The sequence below is a fragment of the Ovis aries genome, chromosome 3, assembly GCF_016772045.2.
Source record: "Ovis aries strain OAR_USU_Benz2616 breed Rambouillet chromosome 3, ARS-UI_Ramb_v3.0, whole genome shotgun sequence".
NCBI classification, from domain to species: domain Eukaryota; kingdom Metazoa; phylum Chordata; class Mammalia; order Artiodactyla; family Bovidae; genus Ovis; species Ovis aries.
The window spans coordinates 203,648,889-203,669,773 of record NC_056056.1 but is presented as its reverse complement, the minus strand read 5'-3'; the positions used below and the strand labels follow the sequence as shown (position 1 = coordinate 203,669,773).

The window sequence follows — 20,885 nt, the reverse complement described above, 5'->3', positions numbered from 1 at the left end:
TTGCTGTTCCAGACATCCCTGGGTATCCACGTGGCAGAGGGCTTCTAGGACCCCACCCCCACCCCCGCTAGATACTAAAATCCATAGATGCTCAAGCCCCTTACATAAAATCGCATAGTATTTGCATATAACCTACGCATACCTTCCCATGTACTTTAAGTCATCTCTAGATAACTTTATAATTCTCACACAATGTAAATGCTACGTAATCTGTTGTGACTACGACGTAAACGCAGTGTGAATAGTTGCCAACACAGAGCAAATGCGAGCTATGCCTTCGGGAGCTTTCCGAAATTTTTTTATTCTGAATATTTTTGATCCAAGGGTGGTTGAATGTGGAACCTCAGTCTAAGGGGCCACTTGAGAATCCATATGGTGGGGTGTTGAGTGGGTCTGATTTTCAGTCCCAGCCCCACCAATTCCATTTATTGTATACTGCAGTTTTCTCCTCTATAAAATGAGAAGAATCATCACTGTAGTGAACACTTGCGTGAATGCTCAATGTCCGCTATTATTATGAATAAAAACATTGCCCAGAGATAGAAAAGTTCTAGTCCTGGCTCTGGTACTGTGTTTAGGAATGGGAGCCACAGAGGATCTCAGGAGGAGGCAGGCAGGCTGGTGAGGCTCTGAAAAAGGCAGTATTGAACCTCTGTGTGGACCAATAAAGGATGTTTAATCCAAAGGCAAGATAACTAAGCAAGGAAGTGATAGCTCTCCTCACTGTCAAAGGTGACAGAATGGTTCTTTGTCATCAGATTAAGTTATGAGACCCCATGGGAGGTTGGAAAGAGTTAGGGAACCTGGGGCAGCTTGAGGAGGGTTCAAACTCAACTTTTCCCAGCTTCAGTTTCCTCATGAGTCGGATGGGTGGGGGTTGCCTTCTGCCTTCTGCTTCTGTCCTCTAAGCCACTGATTCTGCAGCCAATTTCTGTGTATACAGAACATTTAGGATAAAGGCTGCTTCTGATGAATGTTTACTACAGCGAAAGAGCTTGAATTGAGTATTATGCAAACCAGCAAAATCCTCTAATGACTCTGAGCCCCTATTTCCTCATCTTTCAACTTGAAGTGAGACTGCAGTGGGTTTCACAGGGCTTTTTGGAGAATAACCTGAGGTCATCCACGTGAGAGCACCTTCTTAAAATGTTATGTTTATTATTGGGTAATTATAACCCACTACCAGGTTACAAATTTTCAATAATTAGAATATAATAAAAACACTCATAAGCACCTACATCTATTTAAAGTAACTTAATCTGTTTTCCATGATTCAGAGGAGCCTTCAGGAAGTTACAGAGTCTCTGGGTCATGGTCGTCTACAGAGCATGGAGTTGCTCTGTAGAAAAAGGTCCTGGCTGCTTAAGTTCTTTGGATTTTAGGATTCATATTAAGTGGAAGCATGTTGACCATATTAAACCCAGAATGGAATAGAGATCACATACTCTAAGCCCCTCATTTAACAGATGAAACCACTGAACCACAGAGAAACTGAGTGACTGGCCCAGAAACACATGTTATTTAATGGCAGACCTGGGAGTAAGATCCAGGTCCCTGACTCCCGGCACGCTTTCCATCATTAGTTTAAACACAACTCAGAAAGTCTGAAATGAGGCTAAGCGTGTACTGATGAACGTGGCTGCTCCTTTGAACGTGGAATTGGAGAACTATCAGAAGGAAGTTTATGGGTCTGGGTATGTCATTAAAGGGTACGGCCCCATGAACTTGACTTGACCGACTTGGGGAAAAAAAAAAAGTGCGGTGGAATGCTTAGTAATTTTCTTAAGCATAGCAGTTCATTTCTTCTGTATAAAATCATTCTCAGCTACCCTCTGAAATTAAATGACATTCCAAATGCGGGTCTTAGGGTGGCTTTCGCAGGCTTGTTATGTGCACAGGGAGCAACATGATGTAGGTACAGTATAATCATGGTCTCTGTCTTTTTTCTTTTCACTAATGATCATTAACATATATGTTCTCTAACTTTATTGTTTTTAAAAAAAAAATTTATTTATTTGACTTTGCCGGGGTTTGGTTGTGGCATGCTGGCTCTAATTCCTTGACCAGCGATCAAACCTAGGCCCCCTGTATTGGGAGCTGGGAGTCAGCCACTTGACCATCAGGGAAGTCCCTTTGTTCATGTTGCAAGAGATAAGTGTGAAACAAGTCACATGTGGTGCATTCCTCTCTGGTCTTGCCCTGTGTGCTGTTACACTGCTGCTGCTGCTGCTGCTAAGTCGCTGCAGTCGTGTCCGACTCTGTGCGACCCCGTAGATGGCAGCCCACCAGGCTCCCCCGTCCCTGGGATTCTCCAGGCAAGAACACTGGAGTGGGTTGCCATTTCCTTCTCCAATGCATGAAAGTGAAAAGTGAAAGTGAAGTCGCTCAGTCGTGTCCGACCCTCAGCAACCCCATGGACTGCAGCCTACCAGGCTCCTCCGCCCATGGGATTTTCCAGGCAAGAGTACTGTAGCAGCTGTCTACTCAGGATCAGTGTCTACGCAGCAAGTGCCTGTGAGCAAGTAGCTGGTGATGCAAAGCCTTCCTGGATGAGTTAAAAGCAGAGTCTCGCCTCCACCTCCTTACTCTTCCCTTGTATAAATGTATTTCTCCAGGGATCTACAGGATTTTTTGCTCTATTTTTAGTTCGTTGATAACTTGAGAAACCTCCCAGGATCAAAATCTTGAATAGGGAGGGTTCAGTTCACTCTAAGTTTTTTCTGAATCCCTAATAGATGTTGAAAATGAATCTGAATGGGAAGTACGTGGGTCAGAGACTGCCCACGGGCTTTCTCTAGTTGCGGTGAGCAGGCACTGCTCTCCAGGTGCGGTGCACGGGCCTCTCCCTGCAGTGGCTTCTTCTCTTGCAGAGCTGGGCTCTCGGGCACTCGGGCTTCAGTAGTTGCACACGGGCTTAGCTGTCCTGCGGCACTGTGGAATCTTCCCAGCCCAGGGACTGAACCCATGTCCCCCTGCATTGGCAGGCGGATTCTTAACAACTGAACCACCCGGGAAGTCCCGAACACCAGAGTTTATTATCAAGCCTCTTTCCAGCTCAGTGAATGTGTCCACATTCTCTCCTTGGAAGAGCGGTGGTAATTCTGATAGTTTATAGCCTGGCCTCCAGCAGGTAGCTTGGTCTGTCGGGGTCACTTTTGTAAAACTGCTGGAATCACCATGGTGTTTCCTGAACTGACTGGGACTCACCAGGTCCCCTGAGCCCACAAGCCCAGAGCCTTCAGTGGGTCCCCTGGCGAGGGGGTTTCCGCGTTATGGTTTTGCTTGCTTCGGGGGCTGGGCTGTAGGAGAGATTAATGGGAAGTGAAAAGAGAAACAGTTGTTCTCAACCGGCAGGTCTGTTTGGAGTGTGTGACTCTTCTTGTATTTAGGGAAAAGATTACTCATGAGTATTTTCTTCCATAGAATATAAAGAACCTCAAATTACTACTTGCGTCCCCCACCCCCTTCTCACCCGCCTCTCTTGTTTCAGTGACTCCTCTGCAGAAACTTCAGCATTTCACTCTCGTTTCCCCTCCCGAGTGGGATTCGGTTCTGTGTTTGCCTTGGCACTCGCACTGCCAATAAGCAGCCCCATCCTTTTTCCTGTTTCTGACCGAGCGTCTTCTGCTCTGTGGCCCTCTCGCCACCGGGCACCTCCTTCGGCCACGCTTGGCCAGTCCTCACATTTGTCCCCAAAGGGCTGGCTGTGCTCTGGCTGTTCGTGTGAAGGAGAAGAAAAGCCCCTAATAACTAGTCACCCCGCTGTTCCTCTTCAGAGGTGACACCATGACTGTGGAAGCCAACTCTTAAGGCCTTTCTTCACTGGTTCAGAAGTTGAGATCTTGCTGAGCTGTTTTCATGCCCATCCCCACCTCCCTGTGGTCCCAGATACGCATCTTTAAAGTCATTGGAAAGAGATGGGGTACCTCTTATGTCCAAGAACCATTTTTTTTAACTTTTTAAACCATTTTTTAAACTTTTAAGAATACAGTTCTTAAAGATTACAGTTTTCACCGAATAGTGGCTATATTTCCCCATCTTGTACCACACGTCCTTGAGCCTGTACGTCCTTCGTGCCTCCCACTTCACCCACCCCTATGTTGCCCCCCTGCCACTAGTAACTACTAGTTTCTTCTCTATGCCTATCAGTCTGCTTCTGTTTTGTTATATTCACTAGTTTGTTATATTTTTCACATTCCACATATAGGTGATATCATACATTATTTGCCTTCCTCCAGTTTATTTCACTTAGCATAAGGCCCTCCAAGTCCATCCATGTCCAAGGACCATTTTTCATAGGCATTGCTTCTTGGCCCAGTCAAGAGTCCAAACCAAAACCTTGAGTTCTTTAATTGCTGTGTGTATTCTAAAGATCATAGAGCAGTAACATATTGCATGGTATTATTTTACAGTGCCCCTTTATTCCCTATGTGACCAAAAAAATTATGACACGTAAAAACCAAGAAAAAAACCTCTATGTTCTGTATTAGTCACTCAGTCGTGTCCAACTGTTTGTGACCCCATGGACTGTAGCCCACCAGGCTCTTCTATCCATGGAATTCTCCAGGCAGGAATACTGGAGTAGGTAGCCATTCCCTGCTCCAGAGGCTCTTTCCCAGCCAGGGATTGAACCTGGGTCTTCTGCAAAGCAAGTAGATTCTTTACCATCTGAGCCACCAGGGAAGCTCATCCCTAATTTCAGTGCCCATAGTTCTTGATCCATGCCCAACACAGTGGACCAGTTTCAGAAGGACTCCCCGAGAGTTCAAGGAAACCAGCTGCCATTCCGTAAAATTAGACTTTGCAAAGGAGCCTGAAAGACAGAGCCACTGGTCCTGCCCAGAGGCCCTGGATCTTCTCAAGGGCACTGAGCTATTCCATTTCCTCATCCACCCAGGAGGAAAAGTAGCCCATCCAAATAGACCAGTTCTTTGTGATGCCTGACAGGTGAAAGGTCCTTTCCAGGGTCAGACGGAAGGACGCTGTCAGAGCACACTCACAGAGTCCCCTTAGCAAGTTTAAGTAACCACCAGTAAATAACAGACTGAAGTTCCTCTTAACAAATATTGATTCTGTTGTATTTGAGAGCTATTAGTTCATACAGTATTTTAGAGAATAATGCACTCTTGAGCATCTGGCTTTAACCCATCAGTTCTCAAACAGTTGGTTTCAGGATTTCTTTCGATCCTTTAAAATTATTGAAGACCTCCAAAATGCTTTGCTCATGTGCCTTTTATCTATCTATGTGTACTGTATTGGAAATTAAAACCAAAGATTTTTACTATTTGTTGTAATATATATCAAAATATGTGTCAACTCGCTAAAAAGTAATAAGCCAAGTATATGTTAACATAAATATGTATTTATGTTCCAAAACCAAAAGAAAATCAGTGAAAAAGTGGCATTGTCTTACATTTTTGCAAGTCTTTTTAATGTCTGGCTTCATTTTAAAAAAGGCTGGATTCTTCTGTCTGCTTTAATATCACATGCTGTGTAGCTGCTAGGAAATTCCACTGTATGCTCATGAAAGATTGAGAATAGAACAACAACAGAAGAAACAAATAACCTCTTCATATTGTTACAAAGAGTTTCGACTTCTTAGACACCCTGAGATGGTCTTGGAAGGGTGCCTGGTTCACACTTTGAGAATCACTGTTCTCTAAACCACTCGTATGATATGTCAAAGGTTTCCCACAACCAGAGAATAAAATAAAAACACAGACTCACAGTCAGGCTTCCAGACAGAGATCCAGCCTGAGCCATCCTCTTGGCCCCAGGGGCTGCCCTCCCTCCAACCCACTCCTGGTCCTACTCAGAGTTCAAGTGCCACCCCCACCAGGAAGTTCTAACATGAACAAGTACCTGTTATCCTTACCTTGCCCTCTCATTCCCAGAGGCTAGGCTGATAGTGTCCCCGAGACAAGTGAGTTGCTCCTTCTGGAAGAAGTTGCAGGGAACACTATATTATTTGGCATCTCTGGCAGGTCAAGCCCCATTCTGGAACATTCTCACTTCAAAAGGACACTGGGCTGCCATCAAATCAGTTCTGTGCATGGAATTCTCCATGTAAGAATACTGGAGTGGGTTGTCATGTCATACTCCATGGGATCTTCCCGACCCAGGGATCAAACCCAGGTCTCCTGCATTGCAGGCAGATGCTTTACCTTCTGAGCCACCAGGGAAGCACAGGGAAGCCCTGTGGATTCTAGAGTTGCCTCCAAAGCCCACTGACATTATTATGACTCTGCATCTCCTCAGGTGCTTCAGGCCCCCATAGAGCTGCACCTTCAGAACAGACTGGGAATCCACGTACCCCTGGCACTGGAGCTGGGCAAGGAAGAACAGGGCTGTGAGACCTATGGTTCGTTAAAGACAAAAAAAGCGATTCTTTCCCCCCCACACACACATTTTGCCTCTAAATAAATTCATTTGATACACACTTTGACACTCATGCAGCCAGAGCTCTACCTGAGGTTCAGAGTTGAACCCTAAGGGCTCTTCAGACATGGAGACTAAGTTTTGTTAACCATTCAAAAATCTTTTCCCTTTATTTCGGCTGTCTAACTGATGAGATCTTTTTTCTCTCTTTTCTTTATGCCTTGCTCTCTCTCCAACAGGCTTGCAGCCCATGTTCTGGAGCAGAGATGACGTAGCCCAGTGGCTCAAGTGGGCTGAAAACGAGTTTTCTCTAAGGCCGATTGACAGCAACACGTTTGAGATGAACGGCAAGGCTCTCCTACTTCTGACCAAAGAGGACTTTCGCTACCGGTCTCCTCATTCAGGTGAGAGGCTGGACTCTGGACCTGGGCTCAGCCCAGGAAGTCTGGTCTCCAGCACTGGCCTTTGTCACCACCCACCCTCCCAGGAGATCTCCACGTCAGGTCACCGTGAATGCAAGGACGGTGACCCTGCTTAGTGGAGGGTGGATCCTGCTGACCAGGGCCAGTGTGAGGGGAGAAGAGGAAGGGTTTCCAGGTCCAGGAGAGACTTTCAGGAGAAGTGACCTAGTTCAGACCTATAGACCCTGGAACTTTAGGGATTCAAGTGTACCACCATATAAGGAAGAAAATCTGTTCTTGCCCTTTCTCTCCACCTTACTTCTGATTCTGAAGCCTTTCAGAAGAGATGCTTGAGAGTGAGTATAGAATGCAAACTGCTCAGTTCAAAACAAAGACAGGAGAGGGCAGGGAATGAGTGGTGCTGAGGCAGGAGGAGTAGAAGGGGAAGGAGAAACAAGCGAATGGGTGAGAAGGGCTGGGAAGGTAGAGATCCTTGTAACTCAGGCAGCTTGAGACCCAAATTCAAAGGGCTTTACGTGATTTCTTTTGGAAGTTGTGAATTTTTTGAACTAACGAATCTTATATTGAATAGTTTGTGTGTTGGTATTAGTCGCTCAATCATGTCCAACTCTTGCAACCACATGGATGATAGCCCGCCAGGCTGCTCTGTCCATGGGATTCTTAAGGCAAGAATCCTGCAGTGGGTTGCCATTCTCTTCTCCAGGGGATCTTCCCAGCCCAGGGATCAAACCTAGGTTTCCTGCATTGCCGGCACATTCTTTACCATCTGAGCCACCAGGGAAACCCAAATAGTTTGTGCAACTCTTGAAGGATACAAGTGACCGTTCCCTCTGGCACATCTAACAAGAAAGATTTATCTAAATAAGGGCTTCTAAAACCACATGGAAAAGTTTCCTTCAGTAAGAAGCTTTGGTACCTGCAAAATGTATTGCTGATACGGATAAGAACTCAAACAGACTTTGTAATTTCATTTCTCACACTTGATGGATATTTTTTTCTTAAATTTTTTGTGATGTGGACCATTTCCAAAGTCTTTATTGAATTTGTTACAATATTGCCTCTGTGTTATGTTTTGGCCAGAAGGCATGTGGGATCTTAGCTCCCCGACCAGGGATTGAACCCGCTCCCCTTGTGTTGGAAGGTGAAGTCTTCACCACTGAACCACCGAGGAAGTCCCCTTGATGGATTTTTAGAAGAGGTTTGGGAACTCCACATGTCCAAGGGGAGCCTTGGTCTCTGGTTTCTGCCTCTTGAGGACAGTTATTCGAGGACCCACAGGTCCTGCCTCTGTCAAGTCTCCTTGCTGCCCCCACTTTGATGTCATTTGTCTGGCAGAGACCCTTTCTTCCTTGACTTAAGGGCAAAGGTCCCACACAAGGTCTTGGCTTTGTCCCCAACTATGTTCACCCTTATTTACTCCTGGAGGCCGGCCAGGAGTTAATAAACTAGCTAACCGTCCTGAGGAAACGGCCTGTCACACAGGGCAAGATAAGGATGTGTATAGAACTATAGTGTCGCCCCAGCTCTTCCCAGTTGCAGCAGAACCGTTTAGAAGAGGAAATGATAAAAGGGAAGTTTCCCGCAGAAGTACAGATGTTCGTGGAAACTTGAAAACTTCTACAGCTGAAAACCAGGGCACTGTGAAGGTTTTAGAAGGGACACAGACATACTTGAAACATTTCATCTTCCATCATTGATTCTTTCTGTAGCCTCAGGATAAGAAAACTGTAAAACAACAATATAAATAAAACCAACCTGAAAGGAACCTTGAGAGTTCCTTTTAATTTAATGCAAAAACACTTCCCTTTTCTGTTCCAGTGGAAACTTAGAGATTAAACTCAAAGGGGCAAGGTTACCCAACTGAAAGGAAAAGTACAGTAGCTCATCAGTGTTCAGGAAAAGTCACTCATGTCGGGCAAACAAAGGAAAACACAATGATGCGTTTTAAGTTGACTTGATTTAGACCTTGGGCATGCTTTCCTCTTTGTAAATCTGCCTCTGCCTCCCCTCATATCTCAGGTATGCCCCCCCTTTTTTTTTTTAACTTTCTCTTTTGTGCTGGTTCCCTGGTGGCTCAGAGGTTAAAGCGTCTGCCTCCAATGCGGGAGACCCGGGTTCGACCCTGGGTCGGGAAGATCCCCTGGAGAAGTAAATGGCAACCCACTCCAGTATTCTTGCCTGGAGAATCCCATGGACTGAGGAGCCTGGTGGGCTGCAGTCCATGGGGTCACAAAGAATTGGACATGACTGAGTGACTTTACTTACTTATAGCCGATTAACAGTGATGTAATAGTTTCAGGTGGACAGCAAAGGGGCTTAGTCATACATATACATATGTCCATTCTCCTCCAAACTCCCTTCTTATCCAGGCTGCCACAGAAACATTGTCAGGTGCTCCTTTTTGTTGCTGATTTTTTATTTCTCCAGTGACCTCTCAACTTTCCTTAAAGCTGGGAGCAGAGACATACCAAACCTGTCAGTACATCCTTGCCAGTTTGTCGAGTCTTTGCAGGGTGAGCCATGTGGGAGGCTGGAAGGGAGCCTGCCACCCCACTGAAGGCAGGATCACACTGAACCTGAAGGCGGAGGCAGCTGGGGAAGGAGAGAGCAGAACGAATGGGCCTCAGAAAAAGAGTGGAGCTGGTCTGGAACGTGAAAGATGGACTGCATGACCGGTCACTGGAGCAGCGTTAACTTAGTGGGTTTGGGTGGCCGTGAGGAAGCCCACCTGGAGGTGGAAGAGGCAGTGTTAGGCCAGTGCGCTAGTTGGGACATGGTTGTCGTAGCCACAGTTAAGAGAGAGCAGTAGAAATTCATTCTGTGAGTGTTCCCTGAGTAGCTCCATGTCAGAGGACAAGAGAGCTGGCTGAGCAAGTTAAGGGAGAGAGAAGTGGTTTCCAGCTGGGTTGTCAGATGAGGCTCAGTTGTGTGGTAGCCAAGCCAGACTTTGAAAGCTCTGAAAGGTGAGCAAGAAGCAGGAGGGAAAAGGGTTGAAGAGGAAGTGAGACCAGTTCACTTGGAGGAGGACCTTGGAGACAAGTTTTCGTTTGAAACACTGTTCATCATTACTCATCAGCCCTCACCCTTGTCTGCTTGCCTCTTCAAGTTCTGCTCCTTTCTCCAGGAACACTTTCCCTGACTCTCCCGGCCCCACATCCCTGGATCCACTCCACCTTCCTTTCCTCCACATCTCCCTGCCTCAGTCTGGGTGAGGTGCTGGTCCTCATGTTTTTCCCTTTTGGCTGCACCACATGTGGGATCTTACTTCCCTGACAGCGAGTGAACCTGTTCCTCCCGCATTGGAAGCACTGATTCTTAACAGCTGGATTACCAGGGAAGTCCTGTTGATCCTCTTTTCTGTTCAGTCGCTCAGTTCTGTCCGATTCTTTGTGATCCCATGGACCGCAGCATGCCAGGCATCCCTGTCCTTCACCATCTCCCAGAGCTTGCTCAAACTCATGTCCATCGAGTTGGTGATGCCATCCAGCCATTTCTGTTGTCCCCTTCTCCTCCTGCCTTCAATCTTTCCCACCATCAAGGTCTTTTCTAATGAGTCAGTTCTTTGCATCACGTGGCCAAAGTATTCGAGCTTTAGCATCAGTCCTTCCAATGAATATTCAGGACTGATTTCCTTTAGGATGGACTGGTTGGATCTCCTTCCAGTCCAAGGGACTCTCAAGAGTCTTCTCCAGCATCAGAATTCAAAAGCATCAGTTCTTTGGCACTCAGCTTTCTTTATGGTCCAATTCTCACATGCATGACTACTGGAAAAATCATAGGTTTGACTAGATGGACCCTTGTCAGTAAAGTAATGTCTCTGCTTTTTAATTTGCTGTCTAGCTTTGTCATAGCTTTTCTTCCAAGGAGCAAGTGTCTTTTGATTTCATGGCTGCAGTCACCATCTGCCGTGATTTTGAAGCCCAAAAGAATAAAGTCTGTCACTGTTTCAATTGTTTCCCTATCTATTTGCCATGAAGTGATGGGACCAGATGCCATGATCTTCATTTTTTGAATGTTGAGTTTTAAGCCAGCTTTTTTACTCTGCTCTTTCATGTTCAAGAGGCTTTTTAGTTCCTCTTTGCTTTCTGCCATGAGGGTGGTATCATCTGCATGTCTGAAGTTATTGATTTCTCCCGGCAATCTTGATTCCAGCCTGTGCTTCATCCAGCCTGGCATCTGGAGTGATGTACTCTGCATATAAGTTAAATAAGCAGGGTGACAATATACAGCCTTGACGTACTCCTTTCCCAGTTTGGAACCAGTCTGTTGTTCCATGTCTGATTCTAACTGTTGCTTCTCGACCTGCATACAAGTTTCTCAGGAGGCAGGTAAGGTGGTCTGGTATTCCCATCTCTTTAAGAATTTTCCACAGTTTGTTTTATCTCAGAACATTTCCTAATTCTGTCATGGCCTCTGACACACATACACAGGGTTCACACTGTGATACATGAGATTGTTTTCTATTCCATATCCTCTCTCAAAGTAGAAAGTTCAGGCTGCGTCCTGTTCAGCTGCCGTGTCTCCAGTGTCTAGCACAGGGCATGACATCTGTTTGGCACTCAATAAATATTAGCTGAATTATGACCCAACCCAAGAGTATCTTACAGCCAGTTAAGGAGTTCGGATGTTATTTTGCAAATAATAGGAAACCACTGAAAGGTTCTGATCAGGAGAAAGATATGATTGAAGCTATCCCTTTGGTAGTTAGTCCCCTACATATGAATGAGTTCTATTCCGAGAGCATATTCGTTAAGTCCAGTTTGTGCATAAGTTCAACATAGTTAGCCTCAGTATCCAACTAACACAATCTGCTATTTAGTACTGTACTGTAATAGGTTTATAATACTTTTCACACAAATAATACATTTAAAAAGCAATAAATAAAGCATTTTTTATCTTAAACTATAGTACCTTGACAGAGAAGGCAGTGGCACCCCACTCTAGTACTCTTGCCTGGAAAATCCTATGGACGGAGGAGCCTGGTGGGCTGTAGTCCATGGGGTCTTTAAGAGTTGAACATGACTGAGTGACTTCACTTTCACTTTTCACTTTCATGCATTGGAGAAGGAAATGGCAACCTACTCCAGTACTCTTGCCTGGAAAATCCCATGGACAGAGGAGTCTGGTGGGCTGCAGTCCATGGGGTCGCTAAGAGTCGGACACGACTGAAGCGACTTAGCAGCAGCAGCAGCAGCATAGTACCTTGAAGAGTATAGTAGTGTAGTCCAACAGCTGGCATACAGGGGCTGGCATCCAGTGAACAGGTAAGAAGAGGTACTGACTGGAGGAGGGAGAGAAGGCAGTAGATGGTGGAACTGAAGGACCATCAGCAATAAGAGATGGAGGGCAAGCACATTCACATTTTTGAAAGTTTGCAACTTGAAGGTTTGTATGTAGGGGACTTGCTCTATAGACGTTTGCCATCAGTACATAGGGTAGATTCACTGGGTCACTAAAAGCAGGAAAACCAGGTACAGTCCTAATTTGAGACACTGAAGTCCAGAACAGAATCAGTGACACCAAAATAATATGCTTTAGGCATGAAATGGTTATCCTGGCATTTTGGCCAAGTGATGCCAGAACATTCAGGAAGATGTGCCCTTTTCTGCAGAAGTCTGAGACAGAAGCCAGGCCAAGCTGGGAATAATAGATTTCAGAGCATCCCCCATTACATTGAGCTGAGACTAAAGATAAATCTATGCTGTGGGTAATTTAATTTTAAGGCAGCAACCAGAAAGCCATGGACAGAATATCAAGGTGATGCTTGACAGTAGGGGCTATCAGAAAACCTGCCACAGAATAGGAGTATTGTCAGAGGAATTGGAAGACAGAAATAAGAAGATGAGATGACCCTTCCCATGAGGTAGGTAGCCAGCCAGCAATGTGATGAGGGCGTGATATACCTGCTCACCTTCTCCTTAGGTAGAGACAAGGTATAAATAGAAAACCTTGTTTCTCATGAAACATTTGGCACTGCTTCTATTGACCTCCACTTTGCTCTTGCCTTCAATGTAGTAGATGTCAGAAGGTCCAGATTCTACACGTGCCTCTTCCACATATATCATCACCTCATTTGCTCTTATCTTCCTTGTCCATAAAATGGAATTTTCAACCTAGGGATCCCAAACTCTCTTTATAGTTCAACCCAACTTCAACCACTGAAAGTGTTAAGCTTTGCGTAAGCATTACGACTTCCCACCTATAGGCAGTAAATAGATACTTTCCTCTCCTTCATGACTGTATACCATGAAAAAGCCTAGACTTTACCCAGTTTTTTCCTGTCTGTCTTTAATCTTTTTTGCTGCCTAGCACAAAGCAGCAGCAGCTTCTCACTAGTCATAGTGTTGCTAGAATGAAGTGAAAGGATCTGATAGGCCCTCACCAGGAGTGGATGTTTACAGCTTCCTCCCGGCCATGTTTCCTGCCTGGCCTCACCCAGAGTTATGTTCTCTGTACACAGAAATAACATTCCTTGACACAACTCATCCCATATGTAGATAGGAGAGAACAAGAGTTCGATCAATTGTAATTCGTTGAACTATTAAGATACCTTCAGTCAAATACAGTAGCCTCCTTGAACCCCACATTCTCCAACCAATTAAACAAACTACATTTATGCTGTCCACTTTCAGGACAAAGGTCCTCCCTTTTCAACCACTAGACTAAAACAGGGAATATAGTTTAAGATATCATCTCCCACAGAAGATCTCAAGGGTGAATACAAATGGTAGCTTTTCTTTGAAATAATCTCCCAATCAGGATTTAGCAGAATGACAAATTTATAATATTCACAAAGTTAAAGGAAAAGTGTAAAAGAATGTCTATTTTATAAACCTCACCCAGACAGGATTATTTTATCTAGTCCTTGGGCAACTGGGTAGTTATCACATTAAATGGTCTGGGATGATTCAATTCAAAGGAATTTCATTGAATTTTATGAATTTATTGAATGCCTTGAAATGAATAACTCCAATTGTTACTTGACCTCTTTGAGACTCTGAGAAAACACATTAATCCAAAGGAACAGACAAGTTAGCATTGATATTAGCACTCTCATTTAGAGTTATCCATTGCAAGATACTCAGGTGGGATGTATTTGCTGCTGCTGCTGCTGCTGCTGCTAAGTCTCTTCAGTCGTGTCCGACTCTGTGCTACCCCATGGACAGCAGCCCACAAGGGTCCTCTGTCCCTGGGATTCTCCAGGCAAGAACACTGGAGTGGGTGGGATGTATTTATGTATTCCTTATTTAAATGAACAAAAAGTGTTATTAATTTAATTCATATTAGACTTTTTATCAATGCTTTTTAAAAAACAAGAAACGTTCAAAGTTCCTTCAGTTTAATTCATCAAAAAATATATTGGGGTTTTACTAAGTAAATGAGTTTTTAACATACTGGAGTGTGATGTTACAAAGCGTTTCTTCCTCTCCAGCCCACCAGAATCTTTTTCTTTGGAAATGTGCTTTGCTTGTGACTTTCAGATACATTAAATTTCTTTTAAAGGTTAAACTTAAATACTGGTCTGTATCTACATATGTTTCCTAGGAAACCAACCTGCCTATTAATCTCTATTAAGCAGTGGTAGGTGGTTTGCTGGCTTGAGTCCACTGGCTGCTTTAGTCTCAAGTCACAGGGTCTGAGGGCATGGGTCACGGAGGGGAATTTTAGCCCTAAAGTGTGGGAGTTCCAACAAACACGACCCTTGACTGAAGATACCAAAGTTGCCTCTCTCTTCTCTTCCTGTGTCTTTGAGCAAAACAAGCCAAAAATATGTGTATTACCCATCAGCAAAATGCTCAGATAAATCAATTACAGGAAAGTCACGGAATTGGTTAGCATTTTGCTTATCCCATTGGTGAAATGGTGGTGGTGATTGATCGCTCTGCTATGCAGAGTCATATTTTAACATGTGAAACATACAGTACTTCCTGTAGTTGACAGTGCATGCTTATGTCACAATATTTAGGTTTTCTCACAAACTTATTCTTTGGTTTACCTTACGTTATCTTCTGTATGCAAGTAAAGGCAGTTGTCTTTCTAGATGTCTTTCTGAGTGAGTCTCCTCTTAGATATCATATTCAGAGACTTCCCTGGTGGTTCAGTGGCTAAGACTCCATATTCCCAATGCAGGAGGCCTAGGTTCAGTCCTTGGCCAGAAACTAGATCCCACATGCTGCAACTAATTAGGATTTCACATACCACAACTAAAAATCCTGCATGCTGCAACTAACACCTGGCTCAGCCAAATAAATAAGTAAATATTTAGATATATATAAAATATTTATGTTAGATATATATTATATATATATAATATCCCAATTTCCCACAACCTGCTCTCCTTTTTTCCCAGGATCTCTGTGTCCAAGACATGGATATCAAATAAATTTCAAATATTTGTTCCTAAGTGAAAGAGGAATTTATTTTTATGGTCACAGAAAGCACTCTGTATTAAATTAAAAGATTTGTAATTCAATCAGGCTATAAAAATGGATTGAGTGGAATGCTTGGAAACGAAGATAGAGCAGAGCTGGAATGCCAAACAGTCCCATGATGGGAATGTTCTTAGACCACCAGTGGGCTCTCCCAGGACTGTGTCTGAGTTGGTGTTTTCACTGTTGAATTTATGATGAAACTGAAGGGACTGAGGCCTCAGATATCACTTGGAACCTGTCACAGGCAGGAAAGAGCAGCAGAGAGTTGAATAGTGTCCCTCCCACACCATATATGCTGTTATTTTCTTGTAACTGATCAGAGGGAAACTAAAATCTCTGAATAAAAACAGAAGAGAGAGAAAAAGAAAAGAGAACACTTTGCACATGTAAGAATGTGTTACTTCTGATCATCTTCGTAGGAGGATGTGTACATAGTAAATTGTCACCTCAGAAAAATGCCAGCTTTTAATAATGTGAAGATTCCGCTTTAAACCTACTGAACTCAAGAAGGTAAACACTGTGAAACCCCACAGGGAGGGGCTCTGGGTACCCCTGTCAATGGCACTCTGCATTGGTCCAATTCTTCTGGAGAATCAGCAGTATATAATAAGAACTTTAAAACTAATCGTACCCTTTCACTGATAACACCATTTTAGGAAAAGAAAAATCCCATGGAAGCAATCCAATAGGAAGTCGAAAAAGATACCCTTAGTAATTCTATTCATGATGGTGAAAACTGAAAATGCCCATAGTACCTCCAGTAGGGAACTGATGGGCTTTAAAAAAATATGGAGAATATCAATATAGAGGAATACACTGTAGCTTTACAGCCATTCATTGAGTCACTTCAGTAGATCATACAGGCCTTATGGATCATGTTCAGAACTTTAAATGTTATTTTAAAGACAGGTGGAAGCCATTCACGGTCTGAAGCAGAGACTGGCATGATGAAACACAGAACTCAGAAGTGGGATGTAGGGCAGTCGGTAGACACGATGGCAAGTGACTGAAACTAAGACATCCAGCAGGGAAAAGCAGGTGATTCAAGGAGTATTTAGAAGGCAGAGCCTGTAAGTCTTGCTGATGCTGAATGAGAAGGAGAGAGTCGAGGGTGAGTCCTGTTTCTGACCCAGTCAGCCGGGGATTTGCAGCAGTAGGAAGCACCGAGGGTTGTAAAGGCGTTGGTGTCGAGCACGTAAGACGTGTGGTGCCCAGGTGGCAGGCAAGAGGATGTGTGTAGGAGGTAACCGAAGGTTCTGAAGGTGAGGAGGGGTGTCTGGAGCAGATGTAGCGGAGACCGGCTGACGGCAGCCATGGAGGGGCTGAGATGACCCAGGAGAAAGGCGATGAGAGGCCTGGGAGCCCTACAGGGCGAGGAAGCAGCAAGAGCAGAAAACCAGGAGATGGGGCGGGTCTGAAGCTGCAGGGTGTTCCAGGCGAGGGGTGACAGTGACTAGTGCTGCTGATGATGCTGAGAGGCAAGTACATCGCCCTTTGGCTTTGATGACCTGGAGGTGACCTCTGCAAGAGCACCCTTGGACCTTCCTCCCTCCTTCCCCCATCCCACCCCTCTGGGTCATCACAGAGCACCAAGCTGAGCTTCCTGAGCTGTATGACAGGTTTCCACTAGCTAGCTATGTTACACTGGAGAAGACGATGGCGACCCACTCCAGTACCCTTGCCTGGAGAATCCCAGGGACAGAGGAACCTGGCGGACTGCCGTCTGTGGGGTCGCACAGAGTTGGACACCACTGAAGCGACGCAGCAGCAGCAGCAGCTGTGTTACACACGGCAGTGCACGCACATCAGTCCCAGTTTCCCAGTTCATCCCCTCCCCCACCCCGTGTCCACATGTCCGTCCCTACATCTGCATCTCGATTCCTGCAGATAGGCAGGGGATATACATCCATGGTTAGCTGATGCACTTCACTGTACAGCAGAAACCTACACAATATTGTAAAGCAACTATACCTCAGTTTTCTTTAAAAAAAAAAAAAAAAAGGCACTTCGGAGACAGTTGGAGTGGAGACCAGAGGGCCCAGAGGAGTGCACGGAGAGGGGCGTGGCGATAACAGAGTTGGACAGTGTGGGGGGGGGGGGGGTGTGTGTGTGAAGACAGAAAACACTTGAAGCTGCTTAAATGCTAAAGGGAAGAAACCCATAGGAAGAAGTTGAAGATACACTGCACGCACGCTAGGACAGGGAAAGAAACGGCGAACTAGAAATATGTGTGTGAAATGACGTCAGCTGGAAAAAAATTTCCATTCTTATGAGTGTGACCTTATGAAACTTACGTGTGTCCTTGAAAGACAAAAAGTACTGAAGCTGAGCAAATAGTTTCCAGATTTTTTTGGAGACATGTCAGTTAATAATCATCATAGTCACAAGGAATACCATCTCCTGAGCAGACCTGGGGCCGACGCTCATTCCTATCATCTCTTAATCCTCATAACAGCCCTGCCAAGTCTAGGCATTGTTCTCATTTGATACAAAAGAATATTTAAGCCTTGAACTAAGGCTCAAAGAGAATAGGTAGTGTGCCTCAGGACATGCATTTGATGAATAGAGGAACCGGGATTCAAATCTGGGACTCCCTTGCTCCAGAGCCCAAGCTCTTCCTTCTAAAAGCAAAGAAACTTAGGTAAGTTTATTAACCCTCTAAACAGCATCTTTATGTTCTTGGTCTTCAGACACTAGTAAAATTGCTGAGGCAGTTTGCAGCAGTTTTGGTCACTCTCTCTACTGTTTGTTTCAAACAAATTGCAAATAAAACAATAGAATTTAGGATTCTCAAAGTAGATGCCTAGGTTTTAACATCAAGGTCACTGATACAAAATTGTGTATGTGTTAGTTTGTGGGTTTCTGTGTGTGTGTGTGTATGCATGTATCTAGGAGTATATCTAGGGTTTATAGGACCTGAAGTTATAATTTGAAGACACACAGTTCTGGGTTTCCTTTTTTTTTTTTTCAATTTATGGTGTGCCGGCTCTCCGTTGCTGTGTACGGGCCTTCTCTAGTTGTAATAAGTGGGCTATTTTTTTTTAATTTATGGTGTGCCGGCTCTCCATGGCTGTGCACGGGCCTTCTCTAGTTGTGACGAGTGGGGCTCCTCTGTAGTTGTAGTGTGCAGGCTTCTCACTGTGGTGGCCTCTCTTGTTGCTGAACACGGCTGTAGGCTGTGTGGGCTTCAGTAGTTGTGGAGCAGGGGCTTAGTTGCCCCATGGGCATGTGGGCTCTTCCTGGACCAGGGATCAAACCCATGACCCCTGCATTGGCAGGTGGATCCCTAACCACTGAGCCTGGCAGGAAAGCCCCTTAGGTTTCCTTTCATGGGACTGTGCAAACGAAGGCCCCTGAAACTCACTAGCTTCACAGCAAACCCACTTGTGCATGTGGATACATAAAGATAGAGGGAGAAACCAACAAAAGCTATTGTCCCTTAAACAATAGCCTTGGTTTTGTTGCTTAGTACAATGGAAGCATCTTTTAGGGTTAGTACTAGCTATATCTTTTCTGGGAAGATTTATCAAGGATTGAATAGGCCAAGAGTTTCTTAAACAAGTGCCTTGAATTCAGGCCAGTGGTCATTCGCTTTGTTAGATATATAGCACTGTGGCTCATGCTCTTTATACAGCAGGCAAATAAATATAACTTCTTTTTAAATATCTTCTTTATTCCAGAGATCTTTTTGTTAATATCACTTTCGAGATGTCATCTCCTGTGTATATGACGATTTTCAGAATGTAGCCAGCCAGAAAGCATACTGGGTGCTGGAGGAACTGGGGGCCAGTGAAGATGGAAAAGGATTGGGGGAGGGGCACCTTTATTTATTTAGGAAACTGTTGCAGACGGGACACACGTGCTGTGCTGCTCCAAAAGCCAAAAACTAGGAACCGAGATACGTGAGATTACAGAGGACGCCAGCTTCCAGCACAGCAGAAGAGCCTTCTAGCGACTAGAGCTGTCCAAAAATGGTTTGCTTATGCTGTGGCCCGCTGCCCGTCACGGAAGTACTCAGCCAAAGCTACTTCTTGGCAGGGGGCTTTTGCTGAACACAAGTTCGAATCCATCTAAGAAACTTGTAGAATCCTAAGATTCCAAGTCATTATCGGCCACAAAATATTCCTGCCAGGCGTACACAGCAACACACGCAGTGGGTTGGTTTTGCCCCAGAGTAGTGATGTTTGTGCTAAGCCAGCCACGTTCCCCAACTGAGCTCCTGGTCGCCAAGGAAACATGTCTGTGGATGGACTGGTTCAGTACTCTGCAGTCTTAGAATTATGTTTTTCCCTAACCTGGGACCCTGGGCCCAGGCTCCCACCCTTTAGCTAGCTGTCACAGGTGCCACTTCTGAACGCTGTCTTACCCGTTTTTGCAATTTAGGTAAGGAACTGGCTGAGCTCTGCCTGACCTCCTCTCCCCAACTCACTCGGAGAGAAGCCTTCTCTGCCTGGCTCCCTTTGCCAATTTTGGGTTGAAAGGCTGCAGAGGGGGAGCACAAGGGCCTGGGGAAGTACAGGGCAGAGCACAGGTTGGCCCCGCTTAGCCCATCAAGCCAGGGTGCGGCATCCTGAGAGACCAAGATGGGGGAACGGCCTCAGTCCACCTTGCCCTTTCTGAAAGGGGAACATAAACGTGGCCATGACCCAGACACTCCTGCTTCGTTCTCCCACAGGATCCACAGGTCTGTCCTAAACCACGTTAATAATATCTGTAATAGTAGTGGAGATAGTGGCAGTCACACAGCAACTGGTGTTTGCTGGGTTCTCACTGTTTGCCAGATGCTGTGAAGAGTACATTACGTGATTATGTCGTTAGGTCCTCATAGGCACCCTGAAAGGTGGTGGTGGTTGTTTAGCTGCTCAATCATGTCCAACTCTTTGTGACCCCAGGCCTGTAGCCTGCCAGGCTCCTCTGTCCATGGGATTTCTCAGGTAAGAACACTGGAGTGGGTTGCCATTTCCTTCTCCAGGGGCTTCCCTGGTGGCTCAGACGGTAAAGCATCTGCCTGCAATGTTCAGTCCTTGGGTCAGGAAGATCCTCTGGAGAAGGACGTGGCAACCCACTCCAGTAGCCTTGCCTGGAAAATCCCATGGACGGAGGAGCCTTGTATGCTACAGTCCTTGGGGTCACACAGAGTCAGACACAACTGAGCGACTTCACTTTCCTTTCCTTTCTCCAGGGGATCTTCCCAGCCCAGTGCTCAAACCCACATCTCCTGCATTGGCAGGCAGGTTCTTTACCACTGAGCCACCTGGGAAGCCCTCCTGGGAGGAAGATGCTACTGTGCTGTGTTGTGCTTAGTCACTCAGCTGTGTCTGACTCTCTGTGGCCCCGTGGTCTGTAGCACCCCCCGGGCTCCTCTGTCCATGGAATTCTCCAGGCAAGAATATTGGAATGGGTTGCTATTCCCTTCTCCAGGGGATCTTCCCAACCCAGGAATTGAACCCAGGTCTCCCACATTGTGGGCGGATTCTTTACTGTCTGAGCCACCAGGGAAGCCCAAGAATACTGCAGTGGGTAGCCTACGCCTTTTCCAGGGGATCTTACCAACCCAGGAGTTGAACCACCTCCTGCATTGGAGGTGGATTCTTTACCAGCTGAGCTATCAAAGAAGCCCAGATGCTGCTAATACTGCCGTTCTACAGATGAG

General features: G+C 45.4%; 1 protein-coding gene across 7 annotated transcripts in view; it reads left to right on the top strand.

The window, feature by feature from the left end:
- ETV6 (ETS variant transcription factor 6) overlaps positions 1 to 20,885 on the top strand; it is a 289,292-nt gene that overhangs the window by 223,635 nt on the left and 44,772 nt on the right. For all 7 annotated transcript variants that reach the window (XM_042247522.2, XM_060413417.1, XM_060413416.1 and 4 more), the window contains one exon: positions 6,618 to 6,782. In XM_042247522.2, the coding sequence (XP_042103456.1) occupies positions 6,629 to 6,782 (154 nt within the window). In that variant the 5' untranslated portion in view covers positions 6,618 to 6,628. The remainder of the gene's footprint in view (positions 1 to 6,617; positions 6,783 to 20,885) is intronic.